The sequence below is a fragment of the Toxotes jaculatrix genome, chromosome 6 (genome assembly GCF_017976425.1).
Source record: "Toxotes jaculatrix isolate fToxJac2 chromosome 6, fToxJac2.pri, whole genome shotgun sequence".
Taxonomy (NCBI): Eukaryota; Metazoa; Chordata; class Actinopteri; family Toxotidae; genus Toxotes; species Toxotes jaculatrix.
This window is the reverse complement of record NC_054399.1, coordinates 16,845,857-16,868,066: the sequence shown is the minus strand read 5'-3', so window position 1 is coordinate 16,868,066 and position 22,210 is coordinate 16,845,857. Positions and strand designations below refer to the sequence as shown.

Sequence of the window (22,210 nt, the reverse complement as noted above, 5' to 3'; positions counted from 1 at the left end):
ATGCTGGATAGTGTGTACCATGATTTTCTGAGATTCATTACCAAGTGTGGTTCCCTTACTCACCATTGTGTACTCTAGGTTTTTGGCAACTAATGCACAAACCTTGACTATGTGCAAGTGTTTTGTGAGCAAGTTTTAATGTTGTTAATTGTTTTTAATGTATCTATACTGCTGCCCTCTTGACCAGGTCTCCCTTGTAAAAGAGATCTTAATCTCAATGGGACTAACCAGGTTAAATAAAGGCTGGAAAAAAACCTATTAGGCAAATCTGTAAAAATGGGTTTGGAGGCAAAATTTAATGCTGTCTTTCTTCTGTTTGGTGCTGGAAAGGCAGCTTATATTGGGTTTATTACAACTTTTTAGCTGAAAGGTACTGAAGAGCTGCATGATAATTCTCTCTGGGTTCTTCTGACCCTCTTCAGTTTCCCTTGGTAATTTTCACCATTGTTTATTTATATAAATTTTTTTTGTTTATGCCGCTTTATAAACAGGTACAGTGCCAACAGACCAACTTTTTAGGAAAATGAGTTCAAGTGCAAATTTGTTTGTGCTGTTTCTACAGCTTTATGTTGCATGTTTGTGCTTTGGTGCAAATGTGCGTACATAATGTAAACATGGAAATCAATCAGGTTCTCTGAAAAGGTCCATCAGGCCTGTTTCTGGGAATTTCCCCTCTGTCCCGCTCTGTCACCGCTTTGTTTCCAGGAAGTAGCGTGACACGCTGAGCTGGACCACAATGATGTTTTTATGTGACAGGTGTTTATTGGGTCCACAGAGCACGCAGAGATACACTATGATTTACAGCATCGTGTTAGCTGTAGCGATATCATGGTTAAATTTACAGCCTGCCATGGCTTTGACCTTCATGAGTGTGCATTCACTTCGTAACATGTAAGCAATACCTAAACCAGTAACTGAATATAACATTGTGTAAAATCATATGTTGCCTTTACAATTTGGTTTTTATCTCTAACATTTTTTATGCTTTGAAATACATAAAAATAAACAAACAGTACATTCTTTGATGAATGTTGTGATACTAAACGTGCCTGTGTGTGATCTCTGGAAAGTGCCCCACTTTTTGCCTCTTCTGACAACCCACGCCTGAATGATCACAGGGCTGTTGTGGGACAGGCATTCTCTCCAGGCTGCTGTCATTATTATTCAGGGCCCTGGAAGCAGTTTTTACACACTGACAGCTGAACAGGATCTGGGTTTACTCTGGTTAGAGGATCACTTAGTCCTGTTTAAACTATCCGCACCACTGCGTCTCTGATTACATATTGGTGGGAATATGAGACTCGAGAGGGTCAGTGACAGATGAATGAGGTGTCAAAGTGAAAATGAAGTTCATTTGAGCCTGGAGACAAAAATTGCAGTTGCCATAAAAATATCATTTTTCCATGACGTAACAGTATCCACCCCAGAGGACATATATACTGTGCATTGTTTACATCCAGGCTGCTGCATTAAGGGTGACTGTGTTATAATGTGACATTACTGTGTGGCTACAGTAGAGCTATTTTTGGAGTGCTGTTGACTTCAGGAATAGAGACAAGGTAACTCTACACAGGAGCTGAACTCACAGCTGTGTATGCAGTATAGCTGAAACTTTTACCTATTGTGCCATGAACCTTGAAGAGTGATCTTTTACTTCTGAAGGCATTTATGTGAGCCGCCCTGAGACTCAGGACACATCACAACACAGTGAAATAGCTGCAGTAACGTGTTGAGAGGACTTGATTGAGCTGAGTGTCTGTATGTGTATGTGACAATTCGGAGTGTGGACAATGTTTGGCTTCTGGCCTTGGCAGGGCAGGATTAGTTCTGTCAGTCTCATGTTGTGAGGCAAAGGGGTGTGACATTTAAATCTGTCCCATCGAGAAGGACGGCTTTGTATGTGTGTGTGTTGGGGCAGCAGGGGTAAGAGTTTTGGAGGAGGGGGCTTGTTGAAAATGTTAGAAATGCCATTGCTTCTTAAACTGTTTCACTTTGAAAAGGTGACTCTCCTCTCCCCCTCTTTCCCTCTCTCTCTCTCTCTCTGTCTGTCTTTCAGATAAGTTGTTCGGAAAGCGGCTGCTGCAGGCTGGGAGACACATCATGTCTCATAAGTCTTGGATGAAAACGGTGCCCACAGAGAACTGTGATGTCCTCATGACATTTGCAGGTCAAGCACTCAACACACAAACACACACGTTTGTATTTCTGTACTTGTAAGGACATCACTGACATAGTCCTAGTCCTCAACCAAAACCTTAACTATAATAATATTTTATTATTTAGATTACTTATTAATGTGCTAATTGTTCTCGTGATAGGTTGTTTTGTCTTTCAAATGTTGGAAAATAGCAAAGCTGAAACAACTAGTTGATTGAAAAAAAATCAAGGTATTTTGATAGCTGATTTATCAAAATATTTAAAGCAAAAATACTGAAACTTCTAAGGTCTCAGGCTGTCAAGTGTGAATATTTGCAGATTTTCTTGACCATATAAGATACTACAATTACTAAATATCTTTGGGTTTTAGACTCTTGGTGGGACAAAACAAACAAATATCAGCTTGGGCTTTGAAAAATGGTGGGCATTTTTTGGGGGGAAATTTAATGGACCAATCAATTAATTTATTAATTTAAAAAAAGATGAATTAATAATGAAAATAATCATTAGTTGTATCCCTAGAAAATTGTAAAAAAAAATGCAGATCCCAGTTTATCAGAGCCCAAGGAGTCATTTTAATCAGCTTGTTTCATCCAACTAATGTTCCAAAACTTGATGATGCTGATCAGTGTATTATCTAAGAAGAAAAAGAAAACAGCAAATCCTCACAACTGAGAAGCTGGAATCAGCAAATGTTGGACAGTTTTGCTTAAGAAGTGACATAGCTGCAGAATAACTTTCACTGCAAACGACCAACTGTTTCAGTGCTGGTAAATGCCAAGGGAGGACAGGCTGTAATGTTCGCAATTTCAGTAACGGCTCTGAATATCGTTCCTTAGAGATATAGAGGGCACACAAGCAGACACATTTAGATCACACAAGTTAACACAAATTTGCCAAATGAAACAACCTTTTACTTTGACGCTCCAACATTCATCACTGCCCCACGAATGAAATGTGAAATTTCTGTCCTTACCGTTACAAAGCTGTAAATGTACCTTTTCTCAGTTTCCAGGGTGAATAGGAAGAAAGCCATAATCTTTTATTCCTGTAATTTCTCCCATTTAAATTTATTTCAGATGACTGTTTATCTCTTAAATAGTACAGAGATCCCAAAACACCACTGAGCAGCCCAGTGTACATTCCACTTTTATCTGCAGTAGAAAGAATCAATAGCTACATATTGCTGATAACAAAAAAAAGGATGGTTATGACTTTGATGTTGATGATATTATCTCTTCAACTTTCTTAACCATAGCATAAAGATTAGAGAGGGATCCTTATGATTAGTTTAAATCTCTGAATCTCAGTAACAATAGCAGAGAAGAAAAATCATTCTCAAGTTTAAGTATGACACTTAACCTCCAGCTGCAATAAATAGTACAAGACTGTGGGAGTACTCAGCAGCCCCTGTGTATAGTGATGCATGGGTATGGATGAAAATGTATTTTTATTTTTCATTTCCTGCCACAGACACGACAGATGACCACACGTTGCTATGGCTACTGAACCATATCCGGCTGGGAATCCCAGAGCTCATCATCCAAATTCGACACCATAAGCACACGCGAGTCTACGCATTCTTCGTCACTGCTACATATGAAAAGTAAGAAATCTGCAGCAACTACTTATCTGTATAATCCACTGAGCAGAGATGTTCATCACAGTTTCCAGATTTCTGGTTTTGTCCAGTTACCAGTCCCAAAATACTTGGTTTTCAATGACATACACTAGAGAACAGCAGCAAATCCTAAAGTTAAAGAAGGTGGAGCAAATAAATGTTTAATTAATCAAACTGTTAATTTTCTGGGAATCAATTAATCATCTAATCAACAAATCACTTTTGCTCTAATTGACAGTCAGAGAAATGAGAATGGAATCAATCTTCTCATATTCCAATAAGCACATTTCCTAAAATATCAATGTATTCCTCCATATTGATTAAAAAAAATGTTATAGTCCACGTTAATGTTTCAGCTGAATATTATTTAACCTTGCCGAACACAACCTACTTCCTGATTTCTGCTGTGCTGTTTTTGCTGTTTTTACTGTATCTGTGTGAATTAATCACTGTGTCGCTCGCCATGGACAGAATACAGGAATGTAACTTTCCTCTAGAGAGACAGGAAATGAACAAACTGGATAATGAATAATACATACAGATATAATACATATATTTCTTCTTCTTGTAGTTTTAGACTTAATTATTTTTAAATTTTACCACTGGATGATGTGAGGATGTTAAAGACAAAAATATCCCTGTTGTTGTGTGCCAGAGTAAAATTGTATCTTTGTTTATATATATAGCCGCAGCTATAGTAGGCACAGCAGTTTAGCTCATACACAGTGAATCATTAGTGAGGCTGCCATGATGCCTGGTGTATCACCACCGCTCCTCTGCTTCAGGCTATTGTGCTGCACATTATTTAAAGTTTTGCCAAGGTTAGAGGTTAGAGTTAGGCCAAACAGTATGGATTGTATATGCTCTGATTACACTGCCCAGAGACAGTCTCTTATTTTGAAAAAATCCCAAGGGGCAATGGGGATTTCAGAGATGACTTTGGGGTATAAATACTGAGAAATACAATCCAGGAGATCAGGGTAGCACTCGTCGTTCCATACTGTATTTCACCACCACACCACAAACGTTGAGCCCTCTCTGCTGACTGTGCATTTAACTCAAAAAAAATGATAGTCTTTTACCCTTTTACCCATGAATGGACAGATGGCCAGAAGAAAGAAGAAAAAGAAACAGAGGGAGTGATAGAGAAAGACAGAAGCAGAGAGGAAAAAAAATGAGAAGGATGAGGTCAGAAAGAAAAAGAAAGGTGTGAGGAAAGGTGATGTGGTGGGAGGATGGAGAGAGTGCTTTCTGAAAGTGTGCCAGTGGGTTTTTAAAGAAATGCTCAAGGAAAAATGATTGCTGCGTGACACGAGGCGCACTCTCCTCCTCCTCTCTCCCTCCTTCTCTACGCACACACACACCTGCTGTTAGATAGGTTGACCTACATTTTATGTGATAGGAAAGATAACCCAGGAAGTGTTCCATCCTCTCACCGTGGATAGTCGTTCCCTTTGCATACTGAAGCAGTGAGAATTTTCCTTCCCTCTATTAGCTGCATGAGAATACCAGCTGAGGGCTCCAGGTGTGTTACCTACCGTATGTAGGCTTGTGTTTTATTATAATATCATCTGAAATGGCATTGCTTTCTCTCCCTATGGGCTTGTTTTGAAAGACATCAGTAACCAGTAAAGAAACCCTGCATTGTTAAAGTAAAATGAGATCAGCGTCAGAACAGCTGGAGACAGGAGTTCAGTGCTGGTTGGGGTTTTATTTTCAGAGTGGCTTCATATATTGCTTTGAAAACAACTTTAGCAGAAGGCACAATATTGGCAATCAACATGCTCAGTGTGGCATTCTCTTTTCTTTTCTTACCTGACATGAAATCCATTACTCATTCCTCAGCTCTGACTGGGCAATTTACACCATTCCATCCTGTTCTGCTGAGTGTCTACATTGCACCTGATAGATATTTGCCAAATTAGCATAAACCTTACATGCAGTGCTCCCCCTCAGCAGTATTCTGCTCTCTTACACGGTTAGCTTTGTCCACACATTGCCTTTGACTGCGTCTCCAAATTAAGACTCCTTATGTTTAGGGAGAGAGTGTAAAGGGCAATAAAGTTTTTGATTAAATAAGAAAGGGAGAATCTCATTAAGATTCCTGGCACCAGCAGGAGCTGCACACCTCTGAAAGGCCTTGCAGTTATTGGCAAAGATTACTAAACAGTTGGTTTAAATAGATACAGCCTTGGTTTTTCCTTGGACAAGGACCTTTATTGTGATAGCGCTGCGCAATAAGCAGTATTCAGCAGTGATACAGAAGCTTACACCTCAACATTTCTGCTGTAATCCATCATAGCCCTGAACGCACTCCACTTTCCCGCTCCTCCAAGAGCCTGGAGCTGCATGATGGATGGATGTTACAAGCCCACCTAAGCCGAATTCCTGTATGTGTGTGTATAGACTATATATATATGTACATGTGAAAGAGAGAGGTGAGCTGTCTGCCTGTGGGTAACAGAGGGCGTGGTGCTGCATTATTACTGCGATTTCAGCACAAAGCCACTGGGAAGGACAGAAGGAGAGGAGAAAAGGGATGATGGGATAAATGAGAGGGAGTGGGGGTAGAGAGGAGGAGAAAGAGAAGCAGGGAGGAAGAGAGGAGACATGGAGGTGGGTTGATGAGAAATGAGATGATGAGAGAGAGAGAGAGAGAGAGAGAGTGATGAGGTTAAGACATTAGAAGAGAGCTGAGCTCACTTTAACACTGTAAAGATTTATTCATCTCTGCTAGTTTTATTGTTTGCTGTTGGTTTTCTTCTTCCTGTGGAAAACTGACCAGATACACTGTAGTAATTTACAGTAAAATGTAAATCCTCACATTTGAGAAGTTGGAACAAGACAATGTTTGGCATTTTTGCTTTCTAAATTGCTTAAAGAGTAATCAATTATTAAACTAGTCGTTCACAAAGAAAAAGATTATTAAAAATTTACCATTTTTTTAATTTCTGAAGAGGAGTTACCAATTTCCCACCAGCAGCAGCCCCAGTAGACCAGAATGCATTGCCTTAACAAGAGATGACCTGATTAATGGGCAGAACTGCTTCCTTTTGTCTGCTGGAAAAATAACACTATCTTGCCATTACTATGCAGTCAGTACTGATACTGCTGTCAACTGAATGCAGCAGAGGCACATTATCTGTGGGTAAATGAAAAGAATTCTGAGATATGTTGACAAGTTGAGGTAAAGAAAACTGAACATCACAGATTGAAGATGGTGGCGAGGTTGTTCTTGTTTTTATTTTATTTTTTTTAAGGTTTTTCTTTGTTCCGCAGTTTGTTGCGAGGTGCTGAGGAGATGGGCCTGAGGAAAGCGGTGAAGCCTGAGTTTGGAGGAGGAACACGCAGCTTCTCCTGTGAGGAGGACTACATCTACGAGAACATTGAGAGCGAGTTGTGCTTCTTCACTTCACAGGTCAGAGTCACACACACACATAGGTAAACATGCTCTCACGGCCTTACCTCACTCGCTTCTCTTGTTCGCTGCAGGAGAGGCAGAGCATCATTAAATACTGGCTGGACAATCTCCGTGCCAAACATGGGGAGGTGCTTCATAATATCAACTTCCTGGAGGGTCAGCCAATAAGTAAGCTGCTTTGTTTATCGGTATAGTGTTGCTAGATGCTTAGTGATGTTTGTCTTTATTAAACAGAGGGCAGTTCCCTGGCAGGCTTTGGAAATAATCCCTCAGCTGGTTTGGGTTTGAAACCATGAGGAGACATTTCAGTATTGTCTTTAAATATCTACTCTATTATCTGTTCTGCTCTAATCTGTGTTTCTCTCCTTGAACAAATTAAATGTGCAGGAACTTCATCTTGTGCTATTCTGTGCTTTGTTGTTCTCTGCAGTCCCAGAGCTGAGTGCACGAGGTGTGATCCAGCAGGTGTTTCCTCTCCATGAGCAGAGGATCCTCAGTCAGCTGATGAAGTCCTGGGTCCAGGCTGTTTGTGAGAAACAGCCCTTAGGTCAGTATAGCAAAACACGAGTAGAGACACACTAATATTAGTATAATACTTTTGACATAGGACAAGTCATAGGACAAGTCCTTTGGGTACAGTCTGAATTATGTACTTTGTAGGTACAGTAGTTACATATTTACTGCTTTTTGTTATAATGTTTGTTTCAAATTATCTTACTCATTCTAATTTCAATTTTTCAATGGTATTTACAGATGATATCTGTGATTACTTTGGGGTGAAGATTGCCATGTATTTTGCCTGGCTGGGTTTCTACACCACTTCCATGTTATATCCTGCTGTGATTGGCTTTGTGCTCTGGATGCTCACAGAGTCAGATCAGGTGAGGATAGATCCTGTCATAGCCTAAAACAGATTTAATTACCAACTGAAAAATGATGTTGTCTTTGCAGCCTTAAGCATCTGTGTGTTTGTGTTTGGGGTGTTTCAGACTAGCCGCGACATCTGCTGTGTGGTGTTTGCACTGTTCAACGTGGTGTGGGCCACCTTGTTTCTGGAGCGGTGGAAGAGGAGGGGGGCTGAGCTGGCGTACAAGTGGGGGACCCTGGACACGCCTGCTGAATCCCTGGAGGAACCACGACCTCAGTTCCGGGTGAGAGACACTAAAGCCTTCCATTCTCCTATCCTCTCCTCCTCTCTTTCAAGCCCTTTCATACTTTCTCTCTCTGTATCTCCCTCTCGGCAGGGAGTCAAGCGCTGTAGTCCAATAACAGGATGTGAGGAGTTCTACTATCCTCCGTGGCGGAGGCGTGTATTCAGGTGGCTGGTCAGCCTGCCCATCTGTATCCTTTGTCTCTGTTTTGTCTTCCTGGTCATGCTCATCTGCTTCGAGCTGCAGGTCAGTCAGCTGTCAGTGTCTGTCGTATATGTCTCCTGATTGTGTGAATGTAACAGTAGTGTTTTTAGTGGTAAAAAATCTCTTTACCCTGCATCTGTCCTTGTTTAGTGCTGTTGAATTTCTTTTAAGGGTGGTTTTAGTGATGCAGAAAGCCTGTTAAAAGTCTAATTTCTTAGATGGCTGTGTAATAGCACCATAGACTGTACAGACAATGAGTGGAATCTAATGTGAATAAGGCAAGGGAAAACAACATCACCCTCATAATGTTGAGCAAAGAAATGAACGCAGCTGTTTACACACCTTTGATGTTTTTCTTGGAGGTGATGAACGAAAGGCTGCGATTGTGTCTCTGCAGGAATTTGTGATGGGGATCAAGGAAATGCCTCGGCTAGCTCGCTTCATCCCCAAAATTATGCTAGCTATCACTGTGACTGCATGTGACGAGGTGTACAGGAAAATTGCCTGCTGGCTCAATGACATGGGTAAGTTTCAAGCTTCTGGAGAGATCTAAATCTACATTCACATTCAGAGCAGAGCGTCTCTCACAGAAGATAATAAAATTGCTGTCAAGATAATAAAAATTGTTGAGATTCTTTAATGCTCTTTGTGGGTCTTTTGTAATCTCTTGTAAAGTCTAATTAGTCATTTAGTTTTAATTCGACAGTATATTACACTGTTTATGAGAGCTTCAGGAGGTCCAACCAGAGATGATTTGTATTGTGTTTCCACAGAAAACTACAGACTCCAGAGTGCCTATGAGAAAAATCTCATCATCAAAATGGTTCTTGTGAGTGCCTTTTCATTACATAATGTAACGTACCTATTCGCTTTATAATCTTACTATTTTTTAAACATCTCTTTTCATATAATGTTCCTCTTAGTGACACCTGGTATTTCTTTCTCTTGCAGTTTCAGTTTGTAAATTCTTATCTCAGCCTTTTTTACATTGGATTCTACCTCAAAGACATGGAGCGTCTGAAAGAGGTAAGAAGCATACCCAGCTCTCATGTTTCTCTGTCATGCGTTTGCTTCAGTAATTCTCCTCGCTTCCAACATTTATTGTTGCAGTCTCTCATCCTTAAATGCTTTGCTGTCTCTGCTTACATGCACTGTTTTCCATAACCATCCATCCACACATCCATCCATTTGTCCATCTGTGGAAGATGCTGCTGGTGTTGTCTCTGTTAAGGAGTCTGCAGCGGCAGGTCCGGGTCAATGTGCTGCCTTCCCTCTTCCTCAAGATCCAGATGCTTGTGGTGTCTGTTCCCTCGGTCTCCAGGGCTTTACTCAGGTCCAAAGTATGACCCCAGTTCATGCTGTGGGTGGGAGGCCAAAGGTCCATTTCTGACCACCCCCGTCGTCCCTTTGCATGTCACACGTCGACCCCACAATGAACTTGCATCCTGCTTTATAAAAAGCATTATGGTTTGTCTTTTGATCGTCTCTGTCTGGTGACAGTTTACAACTCCAAATTTGGTATTTTTCATGGTCTCAGTGGTATTAAAGGGTTACATGCCTCTGCAACACCAGAGTTGAAAAATTTTTTAAATTTCACAGTGTCAAAATGTCAAAGATAATGCTGTGTTTCTTTCTTCTTGAAAACTACATATCACAGAGAGATGTGGCTTTCACCAGACAGCAGTGACAGAAGGGCTGATTCATGCACTGATATTTTAAAATGTAGCTGAAAGATAATGTCTGATTGTTTAAAATGATTGGTGTTTTCATTTCTGACCGACTGAAACCTCACACCACATCCTTCCATTTTCCTTCCACTAGGCCACCGCACCTGCATAGAAGAACATTATTCCTTGTTAATCTTTAAGTTTTCTTTTTCTTTTCAAATTTCTTTTGACATGGGTATATGGAGTAATGTGGATAATGATGTGGATTTCTTTATTGGTCTTTTCCTTCCACGCAGTTTGTTTGAATCCTTTTTCACATACAACTCTCACCACTTATAGCTCAGTTTCTCACTCAGTCTGTGAGTTTCTGTTCCACTCTTAGCTGGAGTGCCACCTCATCGTTTTCCCATGTCTGAATACCAAGTAATACAGCTAAGCTTCTACAAATATTTATTGAAGTATATTTACTTTTGCTAAGTCAATCAATCCAGTTACTGTACTGCAATACCACACAATAGTAAAATGACCTTAAAACTATAAGCAGACAAGACTTCTCTTGGATCCAGTTAATTTTCATTCTGTGGTGAAATAAATAAAACCAAGAGTTGCTTCAAAAGTAAGAATAACCTGGTGCAAACATGCAAAAACACTGAAAGGTCTGAAATGAAAACCATCTGGTGTTGTCAGCTTGATTCTGCCAGTGCCTGACTCTGACTTATCTGTGCTGACTGTTCCAGTAGGTAGCAGTGGGAGAATGGTATCTCCTTTTCCGAGGTCTCCCCTCATTGACTGAAAATAACATTCTGTCCATGTCCTTGTCAGAAATTCATTGTGGTTTTGTTTTTGCATTCTGTGAATCAGCATTATTTCACTTGAGATTAATTTAGACTAATAGAAAGTAAATTTTGTGATGCGGTTCTTGAAGATGTTTATCCTTTGGTGTATATTAAAGGCCTGAAGACATGCTCACTACTTGGACTGTTAAAGGATATTTCTGGTGTATAGCAACATGGGTTCTTGTTTTTCATAGTTTTAGCTAACATTTCTATCAGCTTTGACAATATTATACTTGTCAGAATAATTACTGAGATCTGGAAACAACTTAACTACAAGGCTTTTTTTGGTGAGAAAGATAAGCAGTCAGACAATCACACAGGTTGTCGCCAGCAATTTAACCAGTTTCAGTAAAATGTTTTATTTAGTGGTCAAACTGGAAGTCAGCCTACCAAATATATGTGGGAATAGTCTCTCATTGCACAGGAAAAGTAGTACAGTAGTGCAATAGGTCAAAATATTTGGGTAATAAAGATGACTTGCCAAGTGCTATAAAATTATGACAATAGTAATGAATCCCAAAATCATGAAAGTAGACCCAAGTTCTGATAAACTGCAATATCCTTTAAGTTGAGCATACTGGTACTTACTATATTGTATGATATGCATTTGTTCTTCAAGGTATGAATATTGCTGAAAGGACTTCAGTGCCCATGTTCATCAGTCACTGGGCTCAATGCATCACATTCCACTGAAATATGGTTTCATGTGTTTTTTTCAAGGGCATACTCCCAGTGAATTAGATGGAGCATAAAACTGCAGCTACACTGCTCCCTATTGGCTCTTTCAATCATATTACACTTCTGGACACATCCCAGTCATGGGATTTTTAATGCACTGTGAACCATTCAATAACAATTTTCTGCCACATGTGATCTGCTTGTGGATAAAGTCTGCATATATAATTGTGTTTTCATTGGTTTGTTGCATACGGGTTTATCTCACTGCTCTCTCAGCCTGATTATATCCGCTCTCCGTCGACCTCTCTCTTACCTCTTCCATCCCAAGCTGTTTGAATTTTTTGATGGGAAGTATTTCTTTTAAATCCTCTGATTAGCTGAAGCGTAAGCTGACTCTTTCTGTCTGTCCTTGTCAGATGCTGGCCACTCTGCTCATCATACGCCAGTTCCTTCAAAATGTGAAGGAAGTGCTGCAGCCTTACCTGTATGAGCGCCACAAGCTGGGTGAGCTTACACTGCGAGCTGTGTGGGACCTGCTGCTCTCGGTGCTGCTAAAATACGCCCGGCTGGCAGCTGGAAAAGCCCAAGCCTTTCCCACCGACCAGAGCATGCCAGGACCTGGACTGAGGGGCACCAGGCCTGGGGTGGGGCAGCCAGAAAGAAGGTCAAACTCATTATTTAAACTCTCTTTAAGTTAATAAATCACTTTTGTAAAATGCACACGTATAGTAGGGTTGCATGGATGAACAACTGGATGTCAAAAACAGGTGAAATGAATCCTTTCCTGATGCAATTTGAAGCCTGCTTTTAGAGAAACTGACACGACCAGTATGATGAACAATGACATTTGTATTTACAGTTGTCATTTACACCAACACTCAGTGGATTAGTCACTACAAACAAACCTGCTTGGGTTCAAATAGAAAGCCACTTTATCTGCCATTTTTTGTGCACTTGCATGCAGTTATGATTCATGCTGGTCAGACACTGAGTAAATAGACCATCAGGACACCACTGTGAGCAGTTAACACAGATTTTGTCTGATGTCTGTCAGTCTCTTCAACTCCTCTCAGGGAAAAGAAGTGTTTAAATGGAGGATGCGGGGTGCCTGATGAAGAAGAGGGAGGCGAGAGGGACGAGGCTGACAGTGGGAGGTTCAGTGAAGGAGAGACGGAGGAGGAAAGTCTGATCGACTGTGGCTTGAAGTTGAGGAAAGTCAGCTTCATAGAGAAGGTACAACAGTGTGATATCATCAATTTGTGTGTTAATCTGCTTATGCTGTAGCACATGAATCAGCAAATAAGAAAGGGGCTATGCAATATAGTAACAAGATTTGTTTTTAGTAGCAATGGTAGTATGAATGGTTTTTGGTGTTGCTGATTGTGATTGATTGTTGTTCAGGTGGACAAAAGGCCGGTCTGCAGTGGGCCCCCCATGGACAGCAGTTTCCTGGAGGAGGGGAGCCCCACTATGGTGGAAAAAGGAATGGACCCTGCCTCTTTGTTTGAAATGTGCGACGAGGACGATGATAATGGCATCCATGATGTGAAGGAGTCGGGTGGGGGAGGGACAGGTGGGGCTGAGGGAATTAATGCTGCTGCTGGTGCTGCTGCTACTGGTGCTGCTGCTGCTGCCGCTGCCAGCTCTGCTCCGCTGCCTTCTGGGCCTGAGAGCAGCACGTCACTGCGACACAGAAGAAGAGGCAGGAGCGCAGAGAGACCAGAGCCTAAAACAAAAAGGGAGTCGTGGATGGACCCACCTGAGGAAAGAGAGAGCACCACACTCACTCAGGCTGAGATGGAGAGCTGCATGCAGACTTATGCTGTAAGAAGGACTGCATTTTATCTGAATCTGTAAACTGTGCACAGGGTTAGGTTGGAACTTTGTATCCTTTAAAACCCTTTGAAGATGAATTTCAGTATTTGTCATCCTGGGTGTTATTCTCTTATTTTTGCCTGTTATGAGTATTAGTCATGGTAACAGTTTTACTCACCATCTCTGTTGTAGACATTTAGAAAGTGCAAACTCAGGAAAGAATGATCTTAATCTGTGGGAAAGCTGTGGGAGGGCTAAATCGAGAGGGAGCCACAACCTTCCATTACTATAAACCAACTGCTGTGCGTGCATGAATATGGCAGCTGGCAAGTTGACCAGGAAGTAAATCCGCTTTTCTGTGATGTTCACAGCAACAGCCAGAGGGATTTCAAGGGGGACTACTCCCTGTGTTTAATTATGGTCAGATTCAAAAATGGGTTTGAGATGATTTCTGTTAAAGTACAGTTTTTGGAAAGCTGATTGACATAGTTCTTACCACCCAGAATGACAAATTCCTCTTAAAGGTTTTCCATGAAACTAAGATCATTAAGAGTTCCTTTGTAGAATCTACCACATAATATAACCATACCATAGGATCATCATTTACAGTTGCCAATGGTTTAGGTTCAGTCAGAATAGATAGGAAATAGCTGAAAAATATTGTATAATAGTAGGTAAACAACGTAGCCATTAATGTTGTCAGCTGGGGAACAGTTGACTACATTCTACTCTGTCTTATGCAGCACTGCAGCATTAATCCAACAGAATCCTTCAGCCTTCACAGTTACAGAGCACCCCACAAGTGCTGAGAGGGTGATCTGAACAAAACTGGGTTATTGTCCTAAAATTCATAAATATCTGTATGACAGCTTTACAAAGCTAACACCATTGTTTGTTGTTATTTGGTACCATTTCACACTGATTTGGTCTACAGAAACACAGTCTTGTTTTCTGGCTGCCAAATAGTAGCATTCAGACCGTACATACTTGGTAGAGCTGTGGTGTAATGATCCATTTTATCCCTCTCAGGACACCTTCCAGGACTACCAAGAGATGTTTGTCCAGTTTGGCTATGTGGTGCTCTTCTCCTCAGCCTTCCCTCTGGCTGCCATGTGTGCTCTCATCAACAACATCATTGAAATCCGCAGTGATGCCTTTAAGCTCTGCACTGGTCTGCAGAGGCCCTTTGGAGTCAGAGTGGAGAGCATTGGCCAGTGGCAGGTAAGTGATACACACTGTAAAAGTTAACATGAGCTCATGAGATTTTTCTGCCTTTCCTGAAAGTTGACTGAATTCTTTGTCACCCAAAGACACCCATTTAAAATATTCCAGTGATACTGTTGTCGATACTGTTGAGTTGGTGATCATGTAAACAGTACTAACCTTAAGAACAGTATGTAACAATGTCATTAGATCAATTGCTTTTAACTGGCTGAAATAAATGAGAAGAATTGAACTGAACTAAATGATTCCTCCGTTGTCAGAAAAGCTGAAAACAACAATGCTGAATCTGGTCATTTTTCTCTAACTCAGACTGCAATGGAAGCCATGGGCCTGATTGCTATCATAGTGAATTGTTACCTGATTGGTCAGTGTGGTCAGCTACAGCGTCTCTTCCCGTGGCTCAGCCCCGAGATGGCCATCATCTCTATCGTCATCCTCGAGGTACCACAGTTCATTCCGTCATTCCTGCCTGTCGGTCTGAAATACTTAAAGCAGTGCTTTTTCAAACTTTTTTTCTGGGCACCAGCATTTTCAGCTTCACCCTTTTTTTATGACCCGGCACAAAATATAGCAGCACTAATATAGCAGCACTAATGAGGAAATGGGCCTAGTATATCAGCTGCAAACATGTTTACTACTGTGTGTTTTTTTTTCTACCAGCAAAGACTTTTGATGGTTCATCATCATATATTACTGTGTAAAACAGGTGAAGGTAAAATGTTTTGTCACACAATGTAATCGTCTTATGATTCAGGTGGTTTTAAAACACAGTTCAGAGGAAGGTGTGGTGGTCAGTATAAGCTGATAGACCATAACTGGGCAATAAAAAGGTGTCTTGCAACAACAATCTATTGTTATATCCAAGTGACTGAAGGAAGCACAACATAACTGCCGTTAAAAGTGTCTAAAAGTAATGTATATGAAATGGGTTTTCAACATACCAATCTCTGAAAAGCAGGAGCAAATGGATTACAGCTCTTTCCATGTTTCTCCCACTTCTTGTAACATATTTTGATACTGGTTCTGTAAGCTGTGCACTCTGTGGCTGTCTATATTTGGAAAAAGGTAAACAGCCTACAGCTCTGTCTTGGCCTGGTAAAGAAGTCAGGCTTATCAGAAGGAGAATTTCACGACCCAAATGTTGTTTCCGCAAAAATCAGTTCAAGTCACATACTCTAAAAGAGTATTCTGAAGGATTGTGTTCTCTTTCTGACTGGGATTGTGTTTTCATGTAGTTACTGTTTTGTTTTTAATCTATCTGCAGCACTTTGCCATTCTCTTGAAGTACATCATCCATGTGGCCATACCTGACATTCCTACATGGGTTAGAGAGGAGATGGCTAAACTGGACTATCAGCGCAGGGAGGCCTTTAAGGTAAAGTTTGACACCTAAAAAAATCATGTGAAAGGGATTAAATTCAAGTTTGTGAGCTCTTCAGTAAGTTTGAAGCCCTGAGAAAACTACCTCATTATTTGCAGAGTACTGTAATATAATAAAAAAATCTATAGCCACCCTAGAAGCTACACTTTCTGCTGAAAACATACTGGACTGCAGCACTGCAGCTTCCTTTTTGGAGAATAATTGCTTGTTTTACACTTCAGGTGATATTTTAGTGGCAGTACTTTTGAGAAATACAATTTGTAGGACGTAGAGAAGAGATTAAGCTGTCGTAGACCCTGCAGTACTAATGTAAGGTTGTTACTGTAGTAAGGGATTTGTTAGATAGCACTGCAGTATTGTAATGGTTAGCTGGGTTAGTGCTGATCCCAGTAAATACATTGTGGGAATGTTTCCCTTCCTCTGCAGAAGCATGAGCGGCAGGCACAGCAGCATTACCAGCAGCTGCAGAGGAGGAAGAGAGAGGAGGAGGAGAGGCAGAGGCAGGCGGAGCATATGGCCCGCAGAGAAAGGGAGCGGGATGACGGCAAGGGTGACTCCTCTGGGGATCACCACCATGACAAAAGTCACAGCAGCAAATCACGCTCCGGGGGTGGAGGAGGAGGTGGGGCCAGTGGGTCAGACAAACCCAAGAGGCCCAGCTCTCTGCTGGCCAACAATAATGTGATGAAGCTGAAACAGATCATCCCACTGCAGAGTAAGTTCTCCTCAGGTGGTGCCCGCTCCCCACAGTCACCCACCGGCAGCGAGCCAAAGCTGCCTGGGTTCCTGAGCTTCAAATTCCTCAAGTCACCTGAGAACAAGAAGGAAGGTGCTGCGGCTTCTGCGGCTGCCGCCACAGCCAGTAATCCCGCAGCAGCAGCAGCAGCATCATCATCATCATCATCATCATCATCTTCATCATCAGGTAGCAGCTCTCAGGAGCGTTCTCAGTCACCCAGCAAAGCCTTCAACCCTGGGAAACTGTTTAACTTTGGGAAATCCGAGGGAGGGACATATGTGAATGGGGCTCCACTGCCCAGATCTGGGGAAGGATCATCATCACAGACATCAGAACGACAACCTTCCAGGTCTGACTTGAACGGCGTTCCGGATGAGATCCCCTCGCCTGGAGTGGAGGAGCCCGAGAACGGACATTCAACAGACTTGGACACGGCTGGCCCTAAAGCCTAGTAGCTCCAGAGAACAAGCTTGTCTTTGGTTACATCCCAGCCAGAGAGGTGACGTGTTTACTGTGAGGAAAGGCCTGACCTACCCTCTGTGCCCTCTCATAGGCAATGTGTAGAAGTACTTGAAGCAGAGAGAGGAAAGGATGAAACTGATTAGTGATGACTGTTTTGTTTTTTTGCTGAGAGACAAAAAACAGGCTTTATATGAAAGACGCAAGCCTTCCTATTATGACCCAACAAAAACACACACACTCCCTTACACACACAAACATACAAATCCTTCCTTGTCTGCAATACATAAAGAAATGCATGAGCTGCGTTTCTAATATTTTTAAGCCTTTAAAGCAGAGAGCTGTGTTTCTTGATTTCTTCTAGTCGGAAATTGTAAGCATCTCGGTGGCCTCCCACTAGGATTCAACAGTTTGTTGTGGAGGAAAAAGATTTTAAAAACAAATACAGTGGTATGAAAGGATCACAGATTGTACATTGAATAACTACTGAGAGTGTTCTTTAGCTGTCACATCACAAGTGATCGTTAGATATGTCTCATTTTTAACTGTGAGGAATTCTTGGGCCCCTCACTTTTATATTGAAGTGGAAAAAATGGAAAAGCAATATCAATCAGTGTTTTAATTACTCTTATCAATCATCCCTTAATAAACACCCCTGACATATCACCAGCTTTATTTTCAAAGCAGAGGTGATGTCTGAGCTTTGTACACTTCCTCCCACCCTGTGGCAGAATCCGATTTGCTTGAAAAGAAAGTAATGAGCTTACTAAGTCGAGTGCATACCAGTATTTTTCCCAAAAGAGCAGGTGGAAGAGACACAAGAAAAAAAAAGGAAAAAATAAATAAATAAAAGCAGAGGTAGGCAATGGCGATTTGGAAAAAAATAGAACATGGAAGCCTATTGACTGCTGTCATCCATCCAAGACCATAAAGCACCTTGTAAACACAGATGGTGCTCCATTCCACACACTCTAACCAGACTTGGCAAATGAGCGTAGAGTTAAACAAGTAACATTTGCACTAAATCCTGACGCCCTGCATAGAAACGCATCTCTCTCTGCGGGAGAGAGGGCAGACACCAGCCTGCCTCATAGCATTATGCAAAAGCTGGATTGTTTGTTTTCCTCCTTTCCCACAGCACATGCTATCGTCTTATTTGTCCCTGCTCTCAGCAACTGCAGGGTTTTTCCTAAATACTCAGATGAGGCTTTTTTTAAACAATAGCTGTTCATATTTATGTTGAGCTCCATATCTTTTTTATACTCGCCATTTGCTGATGATAGAGAACTCCTTTTTTAACCAAAGTCTTATTTTTTAGGATTACACTGTTATCCCAAGATAAGTGTTCTGTAGATTCTGTTATTCATATACTTCAACACTGTTCATGAACAATATGTTCCTTAAGTAAGTAAGCCCATCATTATCTGCCATTAACTGGTATTTCACTTCTGCAGGGTCTCCAGAAGGTGGTGCCACAGTTTATCGGTATAGAAAAATGATTTTTTTCTCCACTTATTTCAATTCACTATTGACTACCCATAACATAAATAAATCAGTGTCTGGTCATCAGTATACAGAAGAGCGCTTTGAAAGGGAAATGCATTATGAATTCATAAGACAAGGTACATAGTGAAAAACATTGCAGAGGCCATTGCACTGTAGGTCTTGAGACACTAACTATGCATTTCCGCACCATCACCTCTGGCAAGGATTTTGGCAATAACCGAGTTACACAAGACTTACATGTAATACTATAAATCAAGACTAACCTCTCCACCCCCTACACTAAATCCTAGTGCATCATCCTCAGCCATACTCTATGCATCTTTTCTTTATGTCTCCTCACTTTTCACCGTCAGTGACAGCTCTCTCAGCCCCATCCTGTGTCATATTTAATGCAAGGAATCTCTAGTTAAAATAATAACAATAATCTCATCCATCTACCGCTTTGCGTTTACAGAATCTGTCTGTTCTAGGGGTGATGAAAACAGCTTCAGACAAGTTTTTATTGATTTATTTTGATGTTCCTTTCATATGTCATACTTAGTATAGTAAGTAAATAGCCACATGCCTATAGAAAATACAATCAAAATCAACAAAAATGTACTTCCACAGAAAGGCAAAAAGATCTTACTGACATTAAATGCAATAAGGAAATAGGACATTTGGGTGGTCACAGTATAGTTTTACTGGCAATCTACAATACATTTTTTTATATTTTAAAGTCATTGTTCATTATACATGTAAGATGAGAGCTGCAAGGCTGAGACACATTTAATATCACCAGTGTATCATTCTCACAGGCTGTTCATTACTAAAGGGAAACTTCACAACAGAAAAAAACAGCATAACAGGGCTCAAGATAGTACAGAGTAGTTGTGCATAGTCTCATCGAAACCTTTATTCTTGCACCATTTGGATTTCAGGGATGAATAACACCATGATGCAATAGAATCTATTCATCATCTTTTAAAAGAATTGTAGAAAGGACAAGCCAGTGTCCTAGTAGGGGTAAAAAGAGTGAGAAGGCAGAGATAAGGGCATTTGGTGGCATATAACAGTGGAGTTTAAAAGTCATGCCTACACATAGGGATGCACCGATCCACATTTTTTCACTTCCGATCCGATCCCGATACCTAAATTTGGGTATCTGCCAATACCGATACTATTCTGATAAAAGAGCTTGCTTTAATATTACCATTATCACTATTGTTGATTTTATATGATGCTGTAGTAAATCTTCTCTACAGGCAAGTATATGTACGAATGTATCTATGTATGTCCCAAAAGGCAACTTGAGGTAAGTATAAAGTCAGAAAAACAGGAAATCCTGTTAACAGTCAATATTTACTAAATTCAAGAGATACCCATGAAGGGTAACGTTCTTTTAGACTACCCCTCTCCAAATAAAATAGAATTAAAAGGGCTCCTTCATCTGATCAGCACTAATTAAGTATAATGACTCTTGTAGCAGCAACAAATCAAGGTTTTTCAAATCTCAAACATCCTGAGGGGCGCAAGCTCACTCACGGTTCATTTTCTTACTGCTGTACCTGGAAGGGACATAAGTCTGTGAGTAATATATTGTTGGTGTGTGAATTACCCGTATGACTTTGCTGTCATGGTGTCCCGCTTTGGTTTATCGCTTGACTGTAAAAGTTAATAGCGCGACCGATGCTAATGCGCTAGCCTGTCAATGGGATTCTCCGTATTATGCTAGCATCGAGCTAATCGCTACTTATTACCACTTGTAGGTTGCAACAGAGCTTCCACCCCTCAGTACAACAGCTTTGCAAACGTTGCACATTGCAAACATTGCACGTTGCTGTCTTGCTTCGTGGTGGTTCTAGTGCAAAATATTTTCACACAGCGGACATGTACTGAAAAGTTGGTTAGATTTCCTGAACGGCGGTGTGTCTCATTACTTCGCGTCACATTGACACACGCCTCCGTTCAGGAAATCCATTCCACATTTTGCAGCCAGTTAGCAGAGCAGCCGGCAGGGTATCACTTGTGGAGTCATTTCAGTAGACAACATTAATGCACAGACATGGTTCATGGATCGGAAATCTTTACAGGTTGGATCGGAAATTTTCGATCCGTGAAATATGTTGGTATCGGAACCCGATACAGATACTGGATCGGACCGGCACCATCCCTACCTACACATATGTAGTTCCTCCTTATTCAGGGAAAACTTAAAACCTTGTAGGATAGAAATGGATACCATTAACCAACTTCACTTCTTTCATCCTTGCACTCTTGGCAGTAACAACAAATTTTGCATATTGTTATAATGGAAGTCTTTAAATAAGCATTAATTGAAATAAAGTAACAGATGTTGAAGAGTTTGGGGTTTCACTGAAAACTTGATCCCACACCAGTGACTGCACCGTCACTAATTTCTCGGGCCAAGCACAGGCGTCCCTCGCATAGGGACAGCAGCTCAGACAGCTGAGACTCATCTCCCACCTTAAATTCACTATCAAAGCAGCAACAGTTCTTTTAGGAGTCTAGGTTTACTGTATCTGCTCTTTACAAGTCAGTCTGGTGTGAAATCAGTGGGAAAGGACTGAGTGAATTTAGTTAATGTCTTCTGGACTTTGATGTGAGACTCTCACTACAGCTACTTTGAAACCTGACCCTAACCTCAAAGTTAAAGATAAGTCATCTTCATAGAAACCTCACTTACTGAACATCATATGCTCTTCCAATGTACCACTGTACAAAAAAAATCTTTTAAAGAAAAATACTGGGAAATGGGACTATTTATTTCTTTTAATTTATTTTGTCATATTTTTGTAAGACCTGAAAAATAATTAATAAAACTATTTCAAATGCATTTAATGTGTTGTGGTCAACTTTTCTGCAGAAAGAACACTAGAGCTGTGTTGATAAAATCGATTCTCCTATTCTGAATCGAGTCTCATTTTATTTTCTAAACATCAATTCGTATGTGCTCACGTACGAATTTGCGTAATCGAATTCACACATGCGCGCGTGGTGTGAAGCTACCAAACACTGAAAATTCATAAAAAACGTCATATGGCCGTAAGGCGTCAAAAAATGCCAAAAAAGTCATTTTTAGTAAGACCTCAAAATGTCATAAAAAACGTCATACGGCCGTAAGGCGTCAAAAAATGCCAAAAAAAGTCAAAATGTCATAAAAAACGTCAAAATATAGTAAGGCGTCAAAAAATGCCAAAAAAAGTCATTTTTTTGTAAGACCTCAAAATGTCATAAAAAACATCATACGGCCATAAGGCATCAAAAAATAACTTTTTATGACATTTTTTTTATAAGACCTCAAAATGTCATACGGCCGTAAGGAGTTAAAAAATGCCAAAAAAGTCATTT

The 22,210-nt window shown here is 40.8% G+C and overlaps 1 protein-coding gene across 1 annotated transcript in view; it reads left to right on the top strand.

The window, feature by feature from the left end:
- Positions 1 to 21,659, top strand: part of ano8b (anoctamin 8b) — a 40,294-nt gene extending 18,635 nt beyond the window's left edge. Inside the window, exons 3-20 of the mRNA XM_041040724.1 lie at positions 2,057 to 2,167; positions 3,631 to 3,763; positions 7,058 to 7,196; positions 7,271 to 7,367; positions 7,630 to 7,746; positions 7,953 to 8,080; positions 8,189 to 8,350; positions 8,444 to 8,596; positions 8,952 to 9,078; positions 9,328 to 9,383; positions 9,506 to 9,580; positions 12,152 to 12,399; positions 12,809 to 12,968; positions 13,137 to 13,559; positions 14,580 to 14,771; positions 15,084 to 15,215; positions 16,039 to 16,149; positions 16,582 to 21,659. Coding sequence (XP_040896658.1) covers positions 2,057 to 2,167; positions 3,631 to 3,763; positions 7,058 to 7,196; positions 7,271 to 7,367; positions 7,630 to 7,746; positions 7,953 to 8,080; positions 8,189 to 8,350; positions 8,444 to 8,596; positions 8,952 to 9,078; positions 9,328 to 9,383; positions 9,506 to 9,580; positions 12,152 to 12,399; positions 12,809 to 12,968; positions 13,137 to 13,559; positions 14,580 to 14,771; positions 15,084 to 15,215; positions 16,039 to 16,149; positions 16,582 to 17,346 — 3,329 coding nt within the window. The 3' untranslated portion in view covers positions 17,347 to 21,659. The remainder of the gene's footprint in view (positions 1 to 2,056; positions 2,168 to 3,630; positions 3,764 to 7,057; positions 7,197 to 7,270; positions 7,368 to 7,629; positions 7,747 to 7,952; positions 8,081 to 8,188; positions 8,351 to 8,443; positions 8,597 to 8,951; positions 9,079 to 9,327; positions 9,384 to 9,505; positions 9,581 to 12,151; positions 12,400 to 12,808; positions 12,969 to 13,136; positions 13,560 to 14,579; positions 14,772 to 15,083; positions 15,216 to 16,038; positions 16,150 to 16,581) is intronic.
- Positions 21,660 to 22,210: the final 551 nt, after the last annotated feature.